We start from the raw sequence: 21,709 nt of genomic DNA on the forward strand, positions 1-21,709 counted from the left end.
GCACAGCGGAAGATGAGCGCCACTGCTATTGTCCGTCACTCTCTCGTCTCGCGTTCTCCTAGGGCCTCACCTCAAGACCCAATCCCGACGCAGCCGCGCAGTCGCAGAACGGCGAGACCGAATGCCATGGAGCAGATCGAGACGCAGGTCAGCGACCTGCGCTACCTGACCCAGGCACCCGTCCCCTTGCCTGCAGACCGTCAAGGCCACGGCGGCACAGGCACAGGCACAGGCACAAGCGTGGCCAACGTCGCAGGCGGCCCAGCCTTTTCTCCACACAATCACCCAAATCATTCGACGCATTCACCTCTTTCCGCGTCCGTCGGAGACAATTCCGCCCACCTACCAGGGGGAGGGGGACTGTCCGAAGTCGCCAGTCTTGCTTCGCCTGCCGCTGGTACAAAGAGAAAGCCAGATGATGACGAGGGTGTAGGAGGAAAGCAGCAGCGGAGCAAACGGAATAGAGTAAGTCGTGTGTCGTCCTTGTTTCCGTCTTGCCGGTTCATGTTGTATCATGACCTTGTACAACCTGCCTCACAACATGTTACCACCCGCCACCCCCTTGCCCTGTCTGTCCTGTTACGAACAATGACGAGACCCTACTTGAGTACCCTGACTTGATGACTGACCTGTGTTATGTAGTACATCTCCATTGCTTGGTGAGGACGAGCCATTTCCTTTCATTGATGGTACCCTACCCGTTCCCCCTTTCCCCTGCTAACTTTCCCCGAAGCAACGAATGCAAGCGGCGCAAGATCAAATGCAATGGAGAAACACCATGCCAACGATGCGGCAACCTCAATCTGGCCTGTCTCTATGCGCCGAACTGCTGCTCCAGCACATTCAAGGACTCGGAAGAGTACCGACGGATGACGGACCAAATGTCACATCTCCAAGAGCAGGTTGAGAATCTCTACCAAAGTATGAACACCCTCCGCACGGAAACTCTACGACTCGCACCAATCAACGACAAGATTCTTCCTCTGCCCTCTAGCACCATGGCTGCTTCACCGGCAAGCTCGCTCTCCAGCCACCGGCCTGATATTGCTCATGCCAGACCTCCTTCCTTCAGAGGCCCCACGAGCATGGCCTTTAGCCTCGATGTCGCCAACAATACGATTCACAACATGGGCTACAAAGGCATTGGAGACGGAGACGACAATCACGCGCCGTCCGAAGATGCAAATCCGCGGGTGCCATCGGCCAATGCTGGATCAGATCCACTGTGGGAGTACGGTCGTGATGAGATCATCCGCCTGTGCCGCCTGCACGAGGAGGAAGTCGGCATCATGTACCCCGTCGTCAAAATCCAGACCGTCATGGACCACGCGCGGAACCTCTGTGCCGCGATCGAGTTGGCTAAGCAGCAGGGCGAGACGCTCGATTTCGAGGACACGCCGACCTTGCAACTGAAAATGCTCATGTGCTGCGCGCTGGTCGTGGAGGAACATGGTCACAGTGAGAGAGCTGTCCGCCTCTATGACAGCATGGAGGCAATCGTCAACAGGAAGCTCATGGTTGACGGCTGCGACTTTGCCAACCTGCCTCTGCTAGCCCTGCTCGCCGGGTACCGATTCCTGTCCAATGACGAGATTCTAGCCTGGCGTGTCATGGGCCAGGTTGCGAGGTTGTGTCTAGAGTGGGGGATTCATCAGAGGACTGGGCTCATGAAGATCCACAACGAAGAGGAGAGAAAGAATGCTCTCAATAGCTTCTGGACGGCATACATGCTGGATCGCCGCTGGGCTTTTGGTACCGGCCTGCCATATGTTGTGCAGGATGAGGATATTGATCCTGAGCTCCCCATGCCGGTAAGCTGAAGACCCACGAGTACGCTCTGCGGGCCACTCACTGACGTAACTCCTGACAGGACGAGTATCCATATCTCATTGCCATGATCACATATTCCAGGCTCTGTGCCAAAGTCTGGCGGCAAGTTGCCCACTTTGGCCCTATTCTCGCACGAGAGCTTAGGCAACACGACATGGAGCAGCTCGATCAAGAGATCTTGCAGTGGTACGAGCGTGTTCCCGAAGAGGTCAAGCTGCGCAATTGGGATAAGGAGAAGCAGATGACCACAACGCCATCCTATAATCTCCAACGACTTCGTATTTGGACATATCTCCGGCTCAATCAGGTATGCCTCACATGATGTGATGAAGCCATCAAAGATTGCTGACCCATCTCTCCCAGATCCGCACTTGGCTATACACGCCAATCCTGCACAGTGCCACCAGCATCATGGGCAACCTTCCGCAGGCCCATCGAGTCGTTGATCTGGCCAAAGATACGATCCGCTACCTGAGTCACCTAAACAATACGACCAACCTGTACCGCAAAATGCAGGTCTTTTACCACCAGTTCCTCACGTCGGCGATAGCGGTCCTGTTTCTGGCGTCAGTCCACGCCCCCGTACGCTTCAGCACGTCTTGCCGAGATGAGTTCTACATGGCGCTAGAGCTGGTGAAGGACTTGTCGGCCAAGAGCTGGGTTTCGAAGCGTCTCTGGCGGACGATTGGATCGTTGAAGGAGGTGGCTCCTCGCATTGGCCTCAGGCATAGCCAGGAGGACGACCCGCATAGCACTGCAGCTCTGACTATGGCTGGTCTGGCCACGGGAGGACGACTTTCGACAACGAGTCCTACGCCCATCAGTCCTTTTGGCCGACCGTCAATTTCATCCACGACGCCGATCCAGACGCAGCAGACAACCCCTCACATGGAGCATGCGCAATCGCCCAATAACGGCACGCGAATTCAGAGCGAGATGAGCCGGATTTTCGAAGGCTACGTGGCTGTCAAAGGATTTGCTGGTCCCGAGCAAGGGTACAACGGTCCGCCGAGCGCTGGCTTATCGACACCCAGCTCCGGAGGCGCCCCGACAAATATCTTCACACCCAGCGAGACAACCGTGTTCCAACACTTTAGAGAAATGTTTTGAGCTCGTCGCGCTCTGTAGTGTCTAGATCCAGCCTCCAGCATATACCCAATGAACAGATTCAACCCGAACAGACGAGTCATAAGCCGACACTGGTCTCTGCATCATCATGCTCCCATTTCCGTGACAAAAGTGGGCAGCTGTGTACCACAAAGAAGTGGACAGCGCAATCTTCACATGGCAGCCGTTCGCTGGCAGGGCATGAAAGGAGAATAATCCCGACTCCTGTCGTACCGATTGCACTGCAGATCCCATAGACTAACTGCACGAGGGTGTCATGGTGCCTGGTAACAACCCAGACGATCCAATTACGTTTCAAAGACCGCACATCTCAACGCCTCGGCGGCCTCGATGCAACATGAATCAACTCCCGAGGCCTACTGCCGATGTGCCACCTCTCTTTGCCAACAAGTCGACATTTTTGGCAAAACACCAGAATACCACTGACCCCGACCGCGATCCATTTGGTTAATCATGAAAAAGGGCCGCCTGGCCGTTTGAGGTCTAACTCTCGACTTCATCAGGCAAGACGGTAGGATATGCGCCGGGCGATGCGCAGCCGAGGCACCCGACTCCCCACGGGACAACCCCTTGTCATTTCAAAGAAATCATCCACGAGGTGCGGGGATGGATGTGTTTGGGGATGAATGCCAGCCCTATAAATATGGGACCGATCGTGATGAGAGGATACGAGTCTCGAGAACGATTCAACAGAGACTGAAGCTTGTAGGCTCTCATCCTGACATTTTAAGCACGACCCATACTTATCTGACCTCTATTTCACCGTGATAATATGCACGCCCTCAGCCTCGTCCACGGCCTCGCCGGGCTCCTCGCCGCCTCCTGCGCCGCCGCCCAGCAGCTGCAGACCATCAACAACTTCGGGTCCAACCCCACCGGTTTGACGATGCAAGTCCACGTCCCTGCCAATCTCCGACCGTCGCCAGCCGTCATCCTCGCACTGCACGGGTGCGGTGGCAGCGGCCAGGGCTACGCCCGGCAAGCCGACTACACGACGCAGGCCTCGTCGCGCAACTACATCGTCATCTACCCGTCGTCCCGGCGCGACTTCAACTGCTGGGACGTCGCCACTCCAGCGTCGCTGACGCACGACGGCGGCGGCGACAGCACGGGCCTCGCCAACATGATCCGCCACGTGCTGACGGCGTACGGCGCCGACGCCGCCCGCGTCTTCGTCACGGGCACCTCGTCCGGCTGCATGATGACCAACGTCATGAGCGCCGCGTACCCGGACCTCGTCGCCGCGGCGTCGTGCTACTCGGGCGTCGCCGCCGGCTGCCTCGCCGGCTCGCCCGGCAGCAGCCCCATCAGCGCCGACCCGACGTGCGCCAACGGCCAGATTGCCCTGTCGGACCAGGCGTGGGCGGCGCGCGCGCGCAACATGTTCCCCGGGTATGCGGGCGCGTACCCGCGCCTCCAGACGCTGCACGGCACGGCCGACACGCTCGTGCGCATCCCCAACCTCGACCAGCAGCTGCGGCAGTGGGCTACCGTCAAGGGGCTTTCGTTGACGCGGAACAACACCAACACACCGCAGAGCGGGTACACGCAGATTGTGTACGGGGACGGCACCCAGCTTGTCGGCTACTCAGCGCAGGGGGTGGGGCACACCGTGCCTGTCAATGTCGGGCTTGACCTGCGGTGGTTCGGCCTGTGAGGGCTGCACGTCGTCTGCGCGTCAATCTATAGGGAGACGTCCTAGTCAGGCTTGGTGAGCCACGAGGGGTTGGGGAGCGGCCGTGGTGGATGCAACGGAATGGATGGGCAGGCAACTTCGTTGCAAGCGCTGTAAGTCTGAGTAGTGCATATTGGAAGTAGGGTTGAATACATATTGTGAGATTAGGAGCTGTCATATGGAAGGCCATGTGCTTTTGATATTAGCGGTCTTGTCCAAACATGGGTTGAAATATTAAATGGCCACGGGAGCATGTCGCTGAATCCACATAGGGCAATGATTCTTGAACGGCCGTGTTCTGAAAATGATGGGTGTATTTCCCTTGCACCCTCGTACAATCAAACGTCTCTAGGTGCACTCAAGTAAATATTGCGGCTGCCAGCCATTAAGTCTAGTCAATATCATGCTAAAACGACGCTCGAAACATCTCCCCACCTAAGGGAGGTCATTCGTGATCTCTCTCGTCTTGTCGGCTGTCGACTCGGCCCCCGCGGGCTTGCTCTTGTCATCGTCGTCCTCGTACGGTGTGGCGCCCATAAATCGCCAAACATCTGCCACCATGAGGGTCTCATCCGTCTCCTGCTTGTGGAAAAGAAGCTCGGTCTTGCCGTCGCCAAAATGTGTGATAGATTTGTCCTGTCCTCATGTCAGCCGTGCTTTCCAAAACCATAGCAGAAAACTCTATTCTGTTCTTTAATGACGTACGAGACCGAGGGTCAGCTTAATGACGCCGTCCATAAAGTTGACCTTGTACTTGTGCTTGGGCGGCTGGCCGCGGAGAGCGAGCGTCACGTTGTCTGCTGCATACATGGCCTGCTTCATGGCTGCGCGGGCGTTGGCGTTCTTGACGCCAAACTCAATAACGTCACCGCAGGCGTAGATGTTGGGGAGGGCGTCGTCGTCAATCTGCATTGTCGGCTTGACGCGGATGTGGCCGGAGGGGGTGATGGCGTTGGGGGCCAGGTCCTTGAGCAGACCCGACGAAGGCTTCTGGCCGACGGCGCTGACCTGGGGGCAAGGTCAGAAACTGCGAACAGACCAAGCAGAAACTCAGGAACACTCACACAGAAATCGCACGCGACTTTCTTTCCGGAACGAAGCGTCACGAACCCGGAACTGACATCCTCGCTCTCAGTCCGCTCCTCCAGCAGGACGTCGATGCCCATCTCCTGCATAGCCTTGAGCGATGCGATCTGCAGCTCGGGGCCGAAACGGTGCATGACGGCACTGCGCGAGTGCACAAGCGTGACCTTCTTTTCGGGGTAGAGCTGCTTCGCGTCGGTAGCGAGCTCGACACCGGCGGCGCCACCTCCGACGACGACGAGGTTCTTGGAAGCCTTGATGCGCTGTTGCATGTCACGCAGGAGCTGCGCGCCCTCCTTCTTGCCAACGGCACCGACGCGCGAGGGCAGCGTGAGACCGACGCCAGCGCCGGTAGCAATGACGAGGTAGCTGTAGGGGATGGTCTCGCCCGTCTCCTCAATGGTGACAGTCTGGCGGTTGATGCTGGCGGCGGTGCCGTGGACCCAGCGAACGAACTCTTTGGCCGGGGCGGGGATGTAGGGACCCAGGGGAATGAACGTCTTGTCCTCGTGGCCCTCGACGACGCAGAAACGGGGCAGAGTCCAAGTGAACTGGTAGTGGTGCTTGGGCTCAATTATGACAATGCGGTAGCGGCCGTTGAGGGGGAGGCTGGTGGCGATGAGACGGGCAGCGTGGTAGCCGGCAAAGGAGGCCCCAACAATGACGATGTTCTCGGGTTCGGCATCATTCTCGACATCTTTAGCGGAGGTCGAAGGGTTCTGAAGACGGCCAGCGGCCCACGTGCGCTTCTGATGTTCGAGGAGGGCGGCGATGGCGATATAGACGAGGCGAAGGAACAGGACGCCCTTCTTGACGCTGGTGACGGCAGCCATGGTGTGGAGTGAGGTGACACGGGAGATGTCACTTGGTCAAGAGATAGGGCGATGGGTGGTGAAAATGTGGTCAAGGAATGGATGATCTCGCCAAGGATGATCGCAGGTGTGGAAGTAAAGGTCACAACCAAAAGGAGAAAGAAAAAAAAATATGCTCAGTCGGCTGTTTGCCCAGAAAAGCAGGAGCACTCGGTAATAGCTATAGCTAAAGACGGGATACAACAGCAGCAGCGACACAGAATTGACAGGCAGGAGCTAGGCAAGCTATGAGCTCGCGAGGCAGGCGCACCCGAGAGCCGGAGGGGCAGGGGAAGGAGGGTCCCCCTCCCCTGGTCCCCAGCCAGGTTGGACTTATCAGATGCTTATCAGATGATCAGATTAGATGGCTAGATCAAAGCCACACAATGCAGTGCCACCCCACCCGGGAATTGGCTTCTGACAGGGTCCACTGCCATTGGTCTGCTCGCCGAACTTCGCAGACGACCACCCCTGGAAGCCTTTTTTTCCCTCTGCCTTTTTCCACCCTAGTGCATCCAAGGCCCCCCTCCCACCCCTTCTCGTCTTGCTCTTTCTGTCAATCCTCGCGTGATTTTCGCGCGGTTTTTTTTTTCTTGCTCTTCGTCTCCAGCTGAGGCGCCTGTGCGTTGGCCCCTCGGCCGAAGCTAGGCCCTCCAGGATGCCCGCGTCAAGCCGAGGCCATGGTAAAACGACCGCTCTCCGATGAGTCGACGAAGGTGTCTTTCAAGGTGTGATATTGGCAGTGAAAAGCTAAGGCATCGGATCGTCCGGCAGGCGATCATCGGTGTCATGCAACTTCGAAGCTTGTTATGACGAAAACCTCATCTGCACAGGGCTTACAGGGGTGGTAGAACATCATGACATTAATTACTTCATACGCCGTGGGAATCATCGAGTCAGCTACACGCTCCGCCTTATCCACCCGCCTCTTCGCCTAAGCGACGACCTCCTTCACCTCGACCGCCACCTCGGTCACCTTGACCTCGGTCTTGTCTGCAGCCGCAGCAGCAACGACGACAGGGGCAACAAGAGCAGCCGCCGCCGCCGCCGCCTTGGCCTTCCGCACGTCGCTGAAAGAAGGGTAGTCCGCTGCGCGCCACTCCTTGAAGGTGAGGCCTGCCGCCGCCAGGGGCATCTTGACCATGAGGGGCACCTCAATGTCGTTGGGCGTGCCAAAGACGGCCGCCTTGTGCACAATCTTGTCCTCGAGCGTCTCGTAGCCCATCTTCTCGTACAGCTTGTAGGTCGAGGGCGAGGCCTCGAAGTACAGAGGCAGGCCGAGGCTGTCGCTCAGCTGCATGCCCCACTGGCACCACAGCGCGCCCGCCTTGCGGCCCTGGAACTTGGGGTCGATCGCAATCACATGGACATCTGCAGCTGTCAGCATCGACATTCACCGTGACGGGTGACAGGAAAAGGGAGGAAGAATGATGACTTACAGACATACTTGCGTCCACCAAACAGCTTCTCACGCGCATCGTGCAGAGGCTTCAGCACGGCCTCGGCCTTCTCACGCTGCTCGCCCTCAAGCCAGCCCACGCCCTGGAAGGCCCTCTCTTCCTCGGTCCTCTCGTTCAGGTAGATGTCGCCAAGTGCCATGCCGACAATCTCACCAGTCTCCGTGTCGACGCACTTGTATGTGTACTGCACCTTGCTCTGGTGCCACCACGCCAGGGTGCCAGCAGAGTGGGCCTTGCGGAACTCCTCGCCCTCGACGCCGCCGGGGAACAGAAGCTTGACCATAATGTCACCCATCAGGTCGCCCTTGAAGGCCGAGAAGTAGGCATCGTACACCTTCTCGATGTCGGGGATCAACGCGGGGAGGATGGCGTAGCTCATGGTGGGCTGGCTGTGGAACGCTCGCTGACAGTGAGGTATCTTTTTGTGGTGCGACTGCGATGTGGGTGGAATGCGAGGTGATCGGCAAGGCGATGGGTTGGGTATGCGTGTAGGGTCTCAGCTGAAGAGGAGTTCGTCCGACGGTGTCTCAACCTCTACCATGCGGGTGGGTAGACGACTAAATACCGTCAACCTCAACCTAACCGCCTCCTTCAGCTCCGCACATCCGCCTCCCGTCTGATCCGAATCTTTCACCTCGAGCAAGGGAAGCAAGCCAGACCCCTCCTTTCTCGCCACGACTTCCTCCTTGGCCGTTGCTCATCGTACCCTCCCTCGCTTCTTCCTGCTGGTCTTGGTCTGGGTTTTGGTCTGGGCGCAACCGCCGGGACTGAAGAACGCCACTATGGAACAGGGCGAGCACAAGCGGGTGCGCCATCGCGGAGTGCGGCGACCAAGGTAGCCCAGCGGCAGAGCCCTGTCGAACGAAGAGCCCGCCAAGCGGCCTACCAAGAATGGTGGGTTTCTGAGTTCCCCCCACCCCACCCCTTCTTCGTCCTCGTGTCGGCAAAGGTGAGCGTGAAAATTACCCGCTCGACAGAGTTATCAGATTGTGAAAACCACCTTCCTTACCAGGGAACCCTGTACAAGGCGCGCCTCGTGTTGTATGTATGAGTTCCGCCGGCTTGTGAGTGGGTTGGCGCCACGCGTGCCTAATCTGGTCTGGTCATCCGGACTAGCCTCGCCAAGACAGATTATCTGATCCGCTCTTGGTGCCGTTTGTCCATGTCCGACATTCGGCGGTCCGGTCACCCCTCCGGAGCGGACGCCATATTGGGCCGAATGACCTTAGCGAAGGGTGGAACGTTGGAGTCTTGGGTCTGACGCTTGCAGAATGTGGCTTGCAGGACCGCTGTGTGGAGGGGGCACAACCATGTGCCTTGCGTCCGCCGAGGCTTTATCCTCACTCGCCTTTTCTTTCCTTCCCATCACACTTTGACTGTTTCGGGCCAGGGTACGAACGCCTCCCAGGATTCGAGGCCCATGATCTACATGGCGATGGCTCAGTTGAAAATTGTTGTCGCTACCTGAACCTCTTGGCACTCACACATGTTGACATCGTGTAATTGCTGACTGACACATAGGCGGGCGCCAAGTAGTGTGAACTGACAGAGTCATGCATATACCTGCAGAGTCGAAAGAAGCAATGCAATCGCAGCATGCTACAGAAACTTGTCCATCCGATCTTCCGTCTAGCCGAGGACTGGAACCTGCCATTTTGCATCGCTACACGCCCTTCAGCCCTGGCGCCTCGCCCAGCTGCCTATCCACCCTTTACCAGGTGATTTCTGCCGATCTCGCCCGTTCCGATCGTGTCCGTCGTGATCGAGCCCTCACCACCCCTCCCAGGGAGGAGTACCACTATGAACCCTAGATATCCACCTTCGGGACGCCCGCCGTGCTGGGAACATGGGCTACGGCGGGCCGCCGAGCGGCTGGACTCCCTTGCTTACGAGGGGCCAACAGAACCCAACTTGGCGGCGAGGGCCTTGATGGGGGCTGGGCTGATGCTGTGCAGCTCGCTCGGCACCTAGCTGGTTCTTGGTGATGGTGGGCTGGTGGCAACGTGGCGCGAGGGCACGTTCCGGACGGGTGAACGTGGACATGGGGCTGGTAGCCTAATGTTTCCCCACGAGCTCTATGCTCGTCGGTAGTCTCAAGCCATGAATCCTTCGATTTGTCTATGTATGTTCTGGGCAATCCTTCAGGCAAGTTCTTCTCATCGGCCGAGATATATTGGATAGCTCGGCGCCGAGGGCTTTGAATTGAGCTGTTTCTCGACGGTAATTGTTCCGTTGAGATGTCCTTGCTGTGGCGCCCACTACGGATCGACACTGATCTTTGAGTGACAGAGGCCTCCTGACCTTCACACTTGAGATCAAGCGATGTGAAGAGCCGACTGTATGGTGTGGCACCATTTGTACGATAAACGCCCGTTCAAGATGCGCAAGCCCACCAATCCAGGGTTTCGACACTCTGTTCTGGCCCACCAGTCTTCACCCACATCTTGCATCTAGACCTTGCTCATGTTACAGGACATGTGCCCAGTAACCATGTGCCAGCCATAACCATTAAGTGTACTAAGGGTACAACATCCCATATACCCACAATACCTTGAATTCGCCCCTCGGCTGCCAATGAACAAAGGAGCCATACCCTTCTAGGCCGTACCCTCCGGCCCGCTGCCGCTGCAGGGCAGCAGATCTACAAACCATGCCCCGACGACCCCGAAGAGACCGGGGTCTCCGGGAGTCTCGGCGCCCCGGTTCCCCGGGTCCTCAAGCCTGTGTGCCAACCGCACTAACTTGTCTTGGGTAAAATATCCCGGCCGAGGCCGTCTTTCACTTTTCGAATGCAACCCCGAGACACGGACCTTCCTTATTCGATGGGGTGCGACATTGGCCGTGAGCGCATCATCATGCATGTTCGAGCATTGGACTCGAGCTTAAAGTGCTTTAGGTTTTTTGACGACTGCAGATCGACGGAGTTTTGAACATGCCGTTGAGAAGTGGATTTGCGGTTTCCGTCACCTCTCATGATGTGACCTGTTTACCAGCGCGCAGAAGGAGGTATGTGAGGTTCGATCAGTAGGGGTAATTGATGAGGATACATGCGCTGTTGATTGAAAACTATCCTCGTGGGAAGCGATGACAAGCCCTGGGGACCGTCGGAGCCTCCGAAACCAACTCCGCCTTCACGCTGCAGATGAAATCTGTTACCGGATCTGCAGGAAATAGATTGCTCCCCCCGGCCCTCTCTTGGTTCTGTATCAGGAAAGAAATGTCATCCGGATGCAAATTAAGGTTTTCGGAGTATGTCTGGCCGGAGGTTTTGTATGGAAGCCGAAGCCCCCGTGGAACCCCAGATAAAGATGGATTGGGAGACGATCTTCGTCACTCAGCCTCCCGCCAGCTTGTCCTTCTACAACCAGCATGTGAAAGGATTTTTATCGATGTGCTTGCTCCTACGACGTCGGCCGAATGGATGCGGCAATTGGCCTACAAGCCAAATTTGTGAAACTTTCGTAGCCAGCAGAGTACCAAAGGAAACCGACGCCAACCGGATCAATGACTATTCTAGAAGAGTCCGATGCACAGTATCGCGTGCACCGATCATTCCCAGCTTCGCGGCAGCAAAACTTCCATGCACATCACTTTTTCCGAGTTGTATGGATACTGATTCACCTCGCAGTACGGCATCTGGCTTCGGCATCTCGGCTCGCCTGCGTGGCCCGCTCGTCTCAGCATCTACCGGTGTGTCTTCACAACAATGCCAGCAGGATGAGGAGATACCTCTCAGCGTCGACTCCGCCGTCAGCCACTGGGTCGAGCGCAGAGGTATACCCAAGCTCTGAACCTTACAGTTGCAGCCATCGTCTGCAGCGTTTTCGGATGCTCGGAGACCTCGATCGATAGTGTTCGCCTCTCACGGATGACCTTTTCTGCAGTCCGCCTTGCGGTCGCCTTGAGGTTTGTCATGGGCTCCTATCATGTCATCGGAATACGACTCTTAAACCATTTGCCTCCCATCACCAGTCAGCTTTTCACTTCAGATCTCAGTTCATTGACATGTCTTGTATTTGCATTGCCTTTTCATCCGGCTTTCGGTAACCATGTTGAAACTTCAGCATTTGAGCAAGGAGAGGCTTAATGAGGCGCAGTGCCATGACGCGCAACACCTGTCTCGCCTGACTGAGAAGCGGTTTCTTGGCTAAGCGAACGCGAAGACGGCAAGTATCGTTTCTCGTGAGAATATTCTTCTTTTGGACAATCTTCATGATGCCAAGGATTCGGCGGAGCGGCCGAACTAACACCATATAATTGTCAATTGAATCCAATGAAGCGACACACAAGCATGCAAGGGACTGTGTCAAACCGGTACGTAGACATTGTCGAAGGCCAGCCAAAGCATATTGGGCGGAGGCAATACGACAAGAGATACGACCTGCTGCATAAGTATATTCACAACAAGGTCTAGGAATGATTCATATTTGAATGCCGCAAGCGATGCCGAACGGAGTATATGAAAGCACTGATGCTATGGCATATTCCTCTCAGGATTTCGCGTTTGGACCGAACTAAATGGGGACATCTCTTCGACCTCTTCTAACGACACCGCAGTCTCTCACTGCGGTCTCTCCAATTGAGCTTTGCCTCCTGGGAAGTGTGCAGACGAAGCTGCAGAGTGAACGGTCTGCCCACCAAAGGCCCTGAGAGGCTTCATGCCTCGTGGTACACAGTGGCTATTGCATACGAGCTTATGAAGTCTTCGAAGAATGCGACAGTTGGTAAGTGAGCCTTATCTTGAACTGTATCTCGACTACCTAATCTCATTACGGGGTCCCCAAATTGTGCCTCCCTACCTACGTCAGGATCATGCCATAGCGAGTCACCTTCAATTTAGCAAAAGCCAATTTGTCATTTTTGTCGAAACTTTGGTACCGGATCCAACGATTCCGTCTCGGGCGAAAGGCTCACCCCTAGCTTGCCTCCACCTGCTGCGGTCGCAGTCGCGGTTGAAGTCGACATCGTCAGACTCTTTCGCACCGGGGTTTCGGCCAACCCTCGCCGAACCTCGGATTTGTAAGTCGGAAGTGAGCAATAGGCTTAGAGTCGGCTAAGCACAAGCCTAGTCTCAATGTTAGTAGAGCGTTGAGAACGCCCGCACAGAGACTGGCATGCTTGCCCACGTGCAAAGAAAAAAAGACCATGCATCCCTTGGCAAGGGACACGAGTACGCAAATGTCGGTACGGTGGTTGAAAAAGAACCACACGTGGGCAGCTTGCTTTCGCAGCTCCATTGAGGCGCAGATCAATCAGCATTGCAAAAAGAGGCCCCGAAAAGCTAAATTGATGAAGGCAGATGACAATTCCTCCACCTCCGTCGGGGATATACGCATGACGACGAGTCAGGGGTGGCCCAAAGATAGAAGATTCACAGAACCGTGCCTCTTCCCAAAACAACGGGAGCTGAAGCCCTAATCAGTTCGTCCACTCTATCTGTAATGAGCGTATCTAGGCCTTGGTTCGTTTCAAGCTCTGCGAAATTTAGGGCAACCCAGCGCGACATGTTTGCGATTGGTCGTTTGCACTCGAGGGCCAGTCTGTGCTTGGGGACGGAAATGTGCGCGACAAACTAACCTAGGGGCATTCCGTCAATTGGGCACTCTGTCGGTCAAAGGCTGGCATCATTGCAGCTGCCGACGGAAGATCCGACAAGTAGTGATCTAGGTGTCATAGTCGTCGTCGTCGTCAGCAGCAGTGTCGCCAAGACCAGGCATACAGCCAGAGAGCCTTTCTCCTTGCCTCAATCCCGGGCCCGTCGCAGCAAGCGACAAGCACAGCGGGCGTACAATCATCTGCCGGGGTCCAGGCAGCAAGAAATCAACAATGAAGGCCTCTTGGCATGGCATTGGTGCCAAGACGCAATCATCTCGAGTCGGCCACAAGTGTGAGGGGAAAATGGAGGCTCAAGTCGCCTGGCAACACTTGAGCACCGCTCAAAGCCAAGGCCACAGGAACAAAACGAACGAGGGGCAGTGCAGAGAACACAAGCGCCAAGACCCTGCGATAGTGGACGGACTCAAAGTGAGCTCATTCCCGCGACACTGCCCCCTAGACTGCCGCCCCGCTAGTCGTGTCCTAGACCGATGATCCAAGGATGCCCCTGGACTGACAGGTGCCGAGACCATGTGCTATTGGCTCCCCCACAGCCTTTTTACTCGAAGAACCCGAGGGTTCAGGACCGCACAGCTCACGCGCTAGGTACTCTGTGGTGCCCGTTGTCCGGGGTCCGCGATGTTGGGCATTGCAGATTGGATTGACTGGCAGACCACCATGGAATCTGCCGGGTCGGCGGGGATCGTAGAGAGCGCTGTGCTGAAGCTCCGTCGTCCATGCTGCTCTTTGCCTGTAACATGGGATGAGGAGCTAAGGGCACAAGTCCACAGATCGCCCAGGGGTGGAGTTTATGCTGCCAAGACTGACAAGTCGTGTTGCGCGCGCGCGACCGCCTCGTGCGTGACGTTTGTCGCTGCTCCCCATTTCGCTCACACGGCAGGCAATGGAGATGAAGGACAAGGGGCCCCGCGTCGTGATGGCACCTCATCTTTGCCCACGATGACGATACTATAAGACGAGCGACGATCCTCGCTCTACTGACCTGCAACAGTCTCGCTCGGCACACCAGTCTTCACCCATCTCCATCACATCTCAGCTTTGAAACATCCGATCAGCGTCTCAAGACCATAACTTTTTTGTCTCACTTCACACCCCGCAAGTAACTTCGTACTCCTCCACCATGAAGTTCTCGATCCTCGGCGCCTTGGCTGCTGCCTCGACCGTGTTGGCCTGTCCCGGCCATGAGAACAGCGTGCCCATGGGCGTCATGAAGCGTCAGGAGGGTGCGCCGCCGCCGCCTACCGACTGGGCCTACGAGGCATCCTTCAACTGGGGCCGCATCAACGAAAGTATGCGAACTCCCTTCTCAGAGATGGCCAGCTCCGATACTAACATGCTCACCCAGACTACACCCTCTGCCAGACCGGCACGCAGCAATCACCCATCGCGCTGAGCCTCAGCAACGGCCTGTCTCTCAACCACCGGCCGAAGTTCAACTACCCGACCAACGTGACGGGCAATTTCTTCAACTGGGGCTACGGGCCGGCCTTCACCATCACGCACCCCGAAGGCGTCTACACGGGCAACCCGTCCTTCACGTACGACAACAAGACGGTCTACATGGTCGGCTGGCACATCCACTCGCCGGCCGACCACACGGTCAGCGGGCGCCGCTCCAAGTCGGAGATCCACTTTGTGCACGTCGACGCCGCGGGCCACGAGGCCGCCGTGCTCGCCTTCCGCGTCGACCCCGGCACCGAGGACGACGCCTTCTTCACGCAGCTGCCGCCCATGATCGGTTTCAGCGAGACGGGCACGGAGGTCGAGGCCACGCTCAACCTCAACCTCGCCCTCGACGGCGTCGCCCACTTCAACGAGTTCTGGACCTACCAGGGCTCTCTCACGAGCCCCCCCTGCCACGAGGGCATCCGCTGGTTCGTCGCCCGCCAGACCATGTTCGCCGGCGTCACGCAGATGCAGGCGCTTCTCGGCGCCAGCACGTACAGCGCGCGCGCCGAGCAGGAGGTCTGGCAGCACCGCATCAACGAGTAAGGGTCGACGGCTGCGTTCTTCTCTTGGTTCTTGATCTTCTGGTCCTGGCCGCCACGTTTGGCCTTCCATGTATATACTTTTCTTTTTCTTTTTTTGCTTACCACGAACATTGGTGCGAGCATTTTGTGTCCATAGCGCTGGCGGTGGGTGGGTGTAGAGGTAGAGGTAGAGGCGCAGGGGAGTGGTGTTAGGAGCAGGACAGCAGCGAATCATATTACTGACGCTGAATAGAGACATGATTTTGTTTTCTCGATCTATTACTGTGCCTCAAAGTTGATCTTGTAGAGCATGCCAAGCGGTGCTTGCGGTGAATATCGTATTGCATCGCAGGATGACGATGGATTGAACCTCTGGGGTGCCTGAATGTTAGTTAGCCCTGTGGAGCCAACGAATAGGATGGCTGATGAAGAGCTGAGGCCTACGAGAACGTACCCAGGTATATATCGGTAGGTCAGGACTGCGGAGGGTCAGATTTCAGATGTATTCCAATCCCCTACCTATATTCTATTGCCTGCCGACCACGTTTGGGAGAGCTCTACACTCTGCCCGAACCCACGCATTAACACTGGAGCTAAGATCGGAAATGAGGATGTCGAACGCTTCAGAGCTGTGCAAAACATTTTCGTCATACTCTCCAGGCTCGCGTCTACAGCACGATATCAGTCCTCGGAGTGCTGAGGCTGAGCCTGTAACAATGTTCGCTTGCGATGGCGGACCATAATCTGAGGTAGCAGATAGGTTCGTGTCGAAAGTGCGACGCCTGAACAACAATCTATATTCAACTGATGAACCGCCTATACTATGACCGTTTCGTCTCTACTCATCAGATGAATGGCAGGATGTGTCAGGTGCTTTCGAGCCCACCACTTTTATGAAGGTCTGGGAATGTCAGCGCGGCGGCATGCGTTGGGTTGTCTTCACGCCAAGTCGCTGAGCTATTAGCATTGCTGGAAGATCCTCAAACTCTCTATGAGATATGTCTCGTGACAGATTTTACTTTGCGCAAGGGAAGACTTCCTTTATCGAACTCGATGTTAAACAAGGATGGAGGTCCGCCTCTCGTCGCCAAGTCGATAGCTATTCCAATAGTTGCAGCCGTAAGTTTAGAATATTGTGTCGATATTCTTGCTCTTCAGCCCTCACGTGGGAAAGGTATTTGCTGCCAGGAGTTCACCGCATCGGGTCAACAAACCAACACTTCACATTGCTCAGGAGAGAGCTTTCAGGCAGACCACGTTCAGCCCTGCTTCATGCCATCCCCCCCCATGTTCATCACGATGTATCGTGTTATGAGGGCTCTGGTCTTGAGGTACGACCTCCTGGGGCAATGTGCCTGAGCAATGCGCTTGGAAGTCAAGGCCGAGCCAAGACTAACTCGATATGGCGCAGGCTGAGCCGCCCACGTGCATGCCCATCTGCACGTAAGCACCCCTCACTTCACAGCAAGTATTTGCAGGCAACTCAAACTGCCAATCGCAAGCAAGCCAGTGTTACCATGTACACCTCAGCAGGCTAGCGAGCCTTGAAAAGCGCTCTGCAAGGTTGTGCCTCACGCTGCGCCACGACCCACACGAGCTGTGCTGGTAGGTACAGAGTGGATACGTGTACGCGTTTCGGCGGTTCAAGATATGGCTCGAGGACGCTGCCCAAGCTGTGCATGCAGAGTCCAATGCACAACGATGCACCGCTTCACAGAGGTCTCGAGCCGTCAGACACGATGTGGAGTCGAGAAGGCGCGGCGTGCACTGGAAGCATTGCTTCTGCCTGCCCTACAAGTGCGGGGCAGGCCGGTCAGGACGTTTCGATGGAGGAGAGGGGGAGGAGGCGACATAAATAAGCAATAGGCCACGCACACAGCGAGTGAAGGTATTACGCCATTCTCTTCCCCAACGACAACATCAGCTTGCCAAGAGATCACATACTGCTCGACAACGTCAGCAGCAGCAGCAGATCACATACTGATCAGGAGCACCACCACCATCACCGGCAACACACAATGTCCACGCCCATCACGTTCTACGACATCGCCCTGCGCCCGCCGGCGGCGAAGAACTGCTGCTCGCCGAACCCCTGGAAGACGCGATTCGCGCTCAACTTCAAGGCGCTGGCGCACACGACCAAGTGGGTGGCGCTACCCGACATTGTCGACCTGCGGACGACGCTCAAGGTGGCGCCGACACGCAAGTTCGCCGACGGCAGCGACTTCTTCACGCTGCCCATCATCGAGGACGCGTCGACGGGCACGACGCTCGGCGACTCGCTCGACATAGCCGTCTACCTGCAGCAGACGTACCCTTCAGCAGGCGAGGGCGACCTCTTCCCCGAGCAGCCGCTCGACTACACCTTCGACCCGGCCGAAGGCCTGCTCGTGCCGCTGTCGGCCGTGCGCGACAGCCCGTGCCCGGCGTACGCGACGTTCAACGTCCACGTCGACGGCGCCTTCACGGCGTACACGCAGCTCACGACGGTCGGGTTCCCGTTTGACCCGGCCAACGAGGCGGCGACCAAGGCCATCTTTGTCGACCGCGCGCGGCCGTACATGACGTCGTGGGAGGATTTCGCGCTGCGCGGCGACGACAGGGTGCGCATGCTCGCGTCGTTCGAGGCGACGCTCGCCCCGCTGGCGGTGCTCTACGGGCGCGACGCGGGCGGGCCGTTTCTGCTGGGGGCGCGCGCGAGCTACGCTGACTTTATCGTCGGCGCCTGGCTGCGCATGTTCGACGTGACGCTGCCGGCAGAGGAGTGGCAGCAGGTGCGGGCGTGGCATGGCGGCATCTTTGGGCGGTTGCACGACGGGCTGCAGGCGTACGCCGAGGTGAAATAGATGAAGTTGAAGCATGAGCAGCCATGATGCTCCCTACTACCTGGCTACCTTAGGTTCTTAGGTTCCTAGGTGAGTAGGTTGGGAGGGACCTAGGTAGGTATAGATATTCATAGATATGTAGGGAGTTATATGCAGCATGCCCACATTGCGTGGCTGAGCTGTCGAGTCACCTCTACACCCCGAGGCAGGAGGTAGAGGCACAAGGCACAGGCAGGAGACAGGCACAAGGCACAGGCAGGAGACAGGCACTAGACAGGCAGGCGGCTGAGGCAGAGACAGTAGGGGGCAAGAGGAGGAGGAGCAGGAGACAGGCTGGCGACGGGCAAGAGACAGAGGCAGCAGGAGACAGAGGCAGTAGGAGGCAGGAGGAGGAGGAGGAGCATGACTCGCACGCACTGAATGGCAAGAGCGATCGATGCTGTGGGGCGATGAATGCACACTTTCCCTTTCCCCACCTCGCTGTGTCCGCCGTCAGCTGCCAGTGAGGGGCTTCATTATGCCCGACTTCAAACTATGGCCCTCATCTGATGACCATCATTCAATTCCCAGCCTGAAATTCCCAACCTGGCACCCGACACGCAGCGTCAAGCCCAGACTCCATCCTAGTGCACCCTCATCCCTCGCGTCGAGGGCAGCATGGCCATCTCGCATCGTGGCCAGAGAACGAACGAACGAGCATGAGCCACCGACAGTCCCCCAGCGCCTCCACCGACTATGAGCCGACACTTTCGCCATGGGAGGTCGATGTGTTTGACGGGCAGCACGACGGCGACGGGGACATGGACCACGGCAGTGGCGTCTTCATGGCTACATGGTCAGACCGGCAGCTGCCGATGACACCCAGTGCGTGTCCTGCTTCTTCCATCCGAGCTCCCCAGCTGACGGCCGCAGCACAATCGTCCGGCCACTCACGAGACCTGTTCGACCGTGCTTTCGACACTGACTTTGGCAGTGCTCTCGACAGTGCTCTCGAAGGTGGTATCGTGGAGGGCATTCTCAAGGACAGCCCAGCTCGCAGTGATGACAGGGCTCTCGACGACAGCTTCGCTTACAGTGACGGCAAGACCATCGGCAAGACCATCGACAAGACCAGCGACAGGACCAGCGACAGGACCAGCGACAGGACCAGCGACAAGACGGCCAAGGCCCTACCACCCGAGACGCACTCGCTCTGCCGCCCTTGGGACCGCCACCTCATCGCCCAGTTCGCCGTCGAGGCCCGCGACCACCACGCCCGCAACGCCCCGCTGCCCCTGCACCTCGTGCCCGTCATCCGCTTCAACATCTGGCACGCCCTCGCCTCCAACGCCGCCGTCCTCGGCATGGACAGCGCCTGGCTCTACTACGACGCCATCTCACCCTTCAACAAGGCCGGCCCGCGCCTCGGCCCCGCCGCCCTGCCCGCCGCCTGCCCCGCGAGCCTGTGCCTCGTGCCCCTGCAGCCGCGTGTCGAGCACCACCCCTGGATCGACCTGCTGCCCTTCCCCGCGCTGCGCGCCAACTTTCTGCGTCACATCATGCTGTTTGGCGAGGATAGCATCGACGAGGACGACTTGTGCCGCGATATTGTGCAGGGGGCCGTCGGCGCCGACGTCGCCGTCACGGACGCTGCGACCCTCCTTGTCTGGGGCGAGTCGTGGGATCCCATGGGCTGGGAGGCGACGGTGCCCTTTCTGCGCAAGTGGGCCTGGCTGTTTGCCGGCAGCACCGACATTCTCGCGTCGACCAACTATTGGCGCCGGCAGCGGGGGGAGACGCAGCTCAGGTTTTGAGTGACGTGGCACGATTTTGGTGGGATTTTGATGGGACTAGGTGTTTGTAGCAGTACTTGTATATGAATGGTATGATGGACCGAAAACGCGATGCATCGACCTGGCTATGCTACTTACACAACAACAGTCTGCAAACGCTCCACATCATGCTCCATCATGCGAGCCCTCTTCGGCCACAGCCTTCAGACTGCCCATCCACCGCGCAAACCCATCATACAGCTCGCCCTGCTTCGACCACTTCAGCACGGGCGCCACGAGCCCGCCAAACGTTTCCCAGTTGTAGTACTCGGTCGCGACGACAACGCCGTCCTCGCCCACGACCTCGAAGAGCTCCTGTACCCGCTCGGCGTGCAGCACGACGTGCGGCAGGCTCTCGAACCGCCACGCGACGCGGTACCCCTTGCGCCCGTCGCCTTCGCGCTCAAACGCCTCGAGCGCCGTGACAACCTCGCGCGGCCGGTTCGGCGCCGCGGCGTCGGGCGTCATGTACGCCGCAAACGTCGCCCGCACCCCCGGGTACAGGTACCCCGGCCGGCCGACGGCGAGGGCCTGCAGCTCGGGCGCGTTGAGGGGCGCGACGTCGGCGGCGGCCGGCGCGTGGGTCACCGTGGCGGACTTGCAGAAGGCGTTCCACGCCGGCCAGGTCGTCGTGTCGAGGAGCTTGGCGAGGACGGCGAGCGGCGGCGCTGCGATGGTGGTGGAGCAGATGACGGTGAAGCTGGGCAGGGCGCTCGGCGGCAGCGTCGGGGGGGGTAGCGTCGGCACGATCTTGGGGGCCTGGCCCAGGGCGAAGGGGGCCATGATGTGGTGCGGTGTGCCGAGATGTACTGCGGTGTGGTGTGCTGTGATGTGCTTCTGTGACGTGCTTCTGTCATGAATGTCAGAGGCGATGAAGCTGTCGCGAGAAGCTGTTGCGAGAAGCTGCTGCGATGACAGATGAGATGACGGATGAGATGACGAAGCAGAGAAGCACGGACGTCCACCTGTTGCTGCTCGCCGACCTCATTTCATCGGCAGAACCTTATCTCGCCTGCGTGCCAGGATGTGCTGCACGCGACAGGGTAGGCCGCCGAGGATTCCGTGATGCCGGACTGCCACCCTGGAGCCGTCGTGCTGATACCTTCACGCAAGGGAGGTCGAGTCGATGGCCGAAAGCGGGGTTGAGAATGAGGACGGCCTCAATGACAGATTTTCAGTGCTCAGCTTTCCATCGCCGAGCCTACAATGACCCTCCTCCATCTCAACTGATCAGTGGAGATTGCAACTTACCTGGAAATAGAACGAATGATTGTATGGCCCTGTCACCGACAGCCAGTCGTCTCAGCGTCTAGGAACCGTCCCGACGCAGTCGACATGCTTCACATCCTCGCACACCTAACCACCTCGAAGAGAGCGCACCCGCAGCCGGCCCGGACCTCACGATCGGAACCCCACCCCGTCCAACACCCGATCAGGACATGACCTCGCCATGGACCTGA

At 57.7% G+C, this 21,709-nt stretch overlaps 8 protein-coding genes across 8 annotated transcripts; 5 read left to right on the forward strand and 3 right to left on the reverse strand.

Moving 5' to 3' along the window:
* Positions 1 to 12: 12 nt before the first annotated feature.
* D7B24_007598 (uncharacterized protein) lies at positions 13 to 2,940 on the forward strand (the record flags this gene model as incomplete). The annotated part of the gene is made up of 5 exons (XM_028641706.1): positions 13 to 465; positions 643 to 659; positions 734 to 1,811; positions 1,871 to 2,137; positions 2,194 to 2,940. 5 exons carry the CDS (start codon positions 13 to 15, stop codon positions 2,938 to 2,940), a joined length of 2,562 nt encoding a protein of 853 aa, XP_028494373.1.
* Positions 2,941 to 3,730: 790 nt separating this feature from the next.
* On the forward strand, positions 3,731 to 4,615 carry D7B24_007599 (uncharacterized protein; the record flags this gene model as incomplete). Its single annotated transcript, XM_028641707.1, has 1 exon — positions 3,731 to 4,615. One exon carries the CDS (start codon positions 3,731 to 3,733, stop codon positions 4,613 to 4,615), a length of 885 nt encoding a protein of 294 aa, XP_028494374.1.
* A 453-nt stretch (positions 4,616 to 5,068) lies between these two features.
* Positions 5,069 to 6,549, reverse strand: D7B24_007600 (uncharacterized protein; the record flags this gene model as incomplete). The annotated part of the gene is made up of 3 exons (XM_028641708.1): positions 5,069 to 5,269; positions 5,339 to 5,641; positions 5,698 to 6,549. The coding sequence occupies 3 exons, from the start codon at positions 6,547 to 6,549 to the stop codon at positions 5,069 to 5,071; spliced, it is 1,356 nt and encodes a 451-aa protein (XP_028494375.1).
* Positions 6,550 to 7,501: 952 nt separating this feature from the next.
* On the reverse strand, positions 7,502 to 8,406 carry D7B24_007601 (uncharacterized protein; the record flags this gene model as incomplete). Its single annotated transcript, XM_028641709.1, has 2 exons — positions 7,502 to 7,938; positions 8,007 to 8,406. 2 exons carry the CDS (start codon positions 8,404 to 8,406, stop codon positions 7,502 to 7,504), a joined length of 837 nt encoding a protein of 278 aa, XP_028494376.1.
* Positions 8,407 to 14,763: 6,357 nt separating this feature from the next.
* D7B24_007602 (uncharacterized protein) lies at positions 14,764 to 15,635 on the forward strand (the record flags this gene model as incomplete). The annotated part of the gene is made up of 2 exons (XM_028641710.1): positions 14,764 to 14,932; positions 14,989 to 15,635. The coding sequence occupies 2 exons, from the start codon at positions 14,764 to 14,766 to the stop codon at positions 15,633 to 15,635; spliced, it is 816 nt and encodes a 271-aa protein (XP_028494377.1).
* Positions 15,636 to 17,015: 1,380 nt separating this feature from the next.
* On the forward strand, positions 17,016 to 18,459 carry D7B24_007603 (uncharacterized protein; the record flags this gene model as incomplete). Its single annotated transcript, XM_028641711.1, has 2 exons — positions 17,016 to 17,056; positions 17,502 to 18,459. The coding sequence occupies 2 exons, from the start codon at positions 17,016 to 17,018 to the stop codon at positions 18,457 to 18,459; spliced, it is 999 nt and encodes a 332-aa protein (XP_028494378.1).
* Positions 18,460 to 19,136: 677 nt separating this feature from the next.
* D7B24_007604 (uncharacterized protein) lies at positions 19,137 to 20,231 on the forward strand (the record flags this gene model as incomplete). Its single annotated transcript, XM_028641712.1, has 2 exons — positions 19,137 to 19,302; positions 19,351 to 20,231. 2 exons carry the CDS (start codon positions 19,137 to 19,139, stop codon positions 20,229 to 20,231), a joined length of 1,047 nt encoding a protein of 348 aa, XP_028494379.1.
* A 144-nt stretch (positions 20,232 to 20,375) lies between these two features.
* Positions 20,376 to 21,032, reverse strand: D7B24_007605 (uncharacterized protein; the record flags this gene model as incomplete). Its single annotated transcript, XM_028641713.1, has 1 exon — positions 20,376 to 21,032. The coding sequence occupies one exon, from the start codon at positions 21,030 to 21,032 to the stop codon at positions 20,376 to 20,378; it is 657 nt and encodes a 218-aa protein (XP_028494380.1).
* Positions 21,033 to 21,709: the final 677 nt, after the last annotated feature.

This window comes from Verticillium nonalfalfae, assembly GCF_003724135.2.
Source record: "Verticillium nonalfalfae strain VnAa140/NRRL 66861 chromosome Unknown scaffold_61, whole genome shotgun sequence".
Taxonomy (NCBI): domain Eukaryota; kingdom Fungi; phylum Ascomycota; class Sordariomycetes; order Glomerellales; family Plectosphaerellaceae; genus Verticillium; species Verticillium nonalfalfae.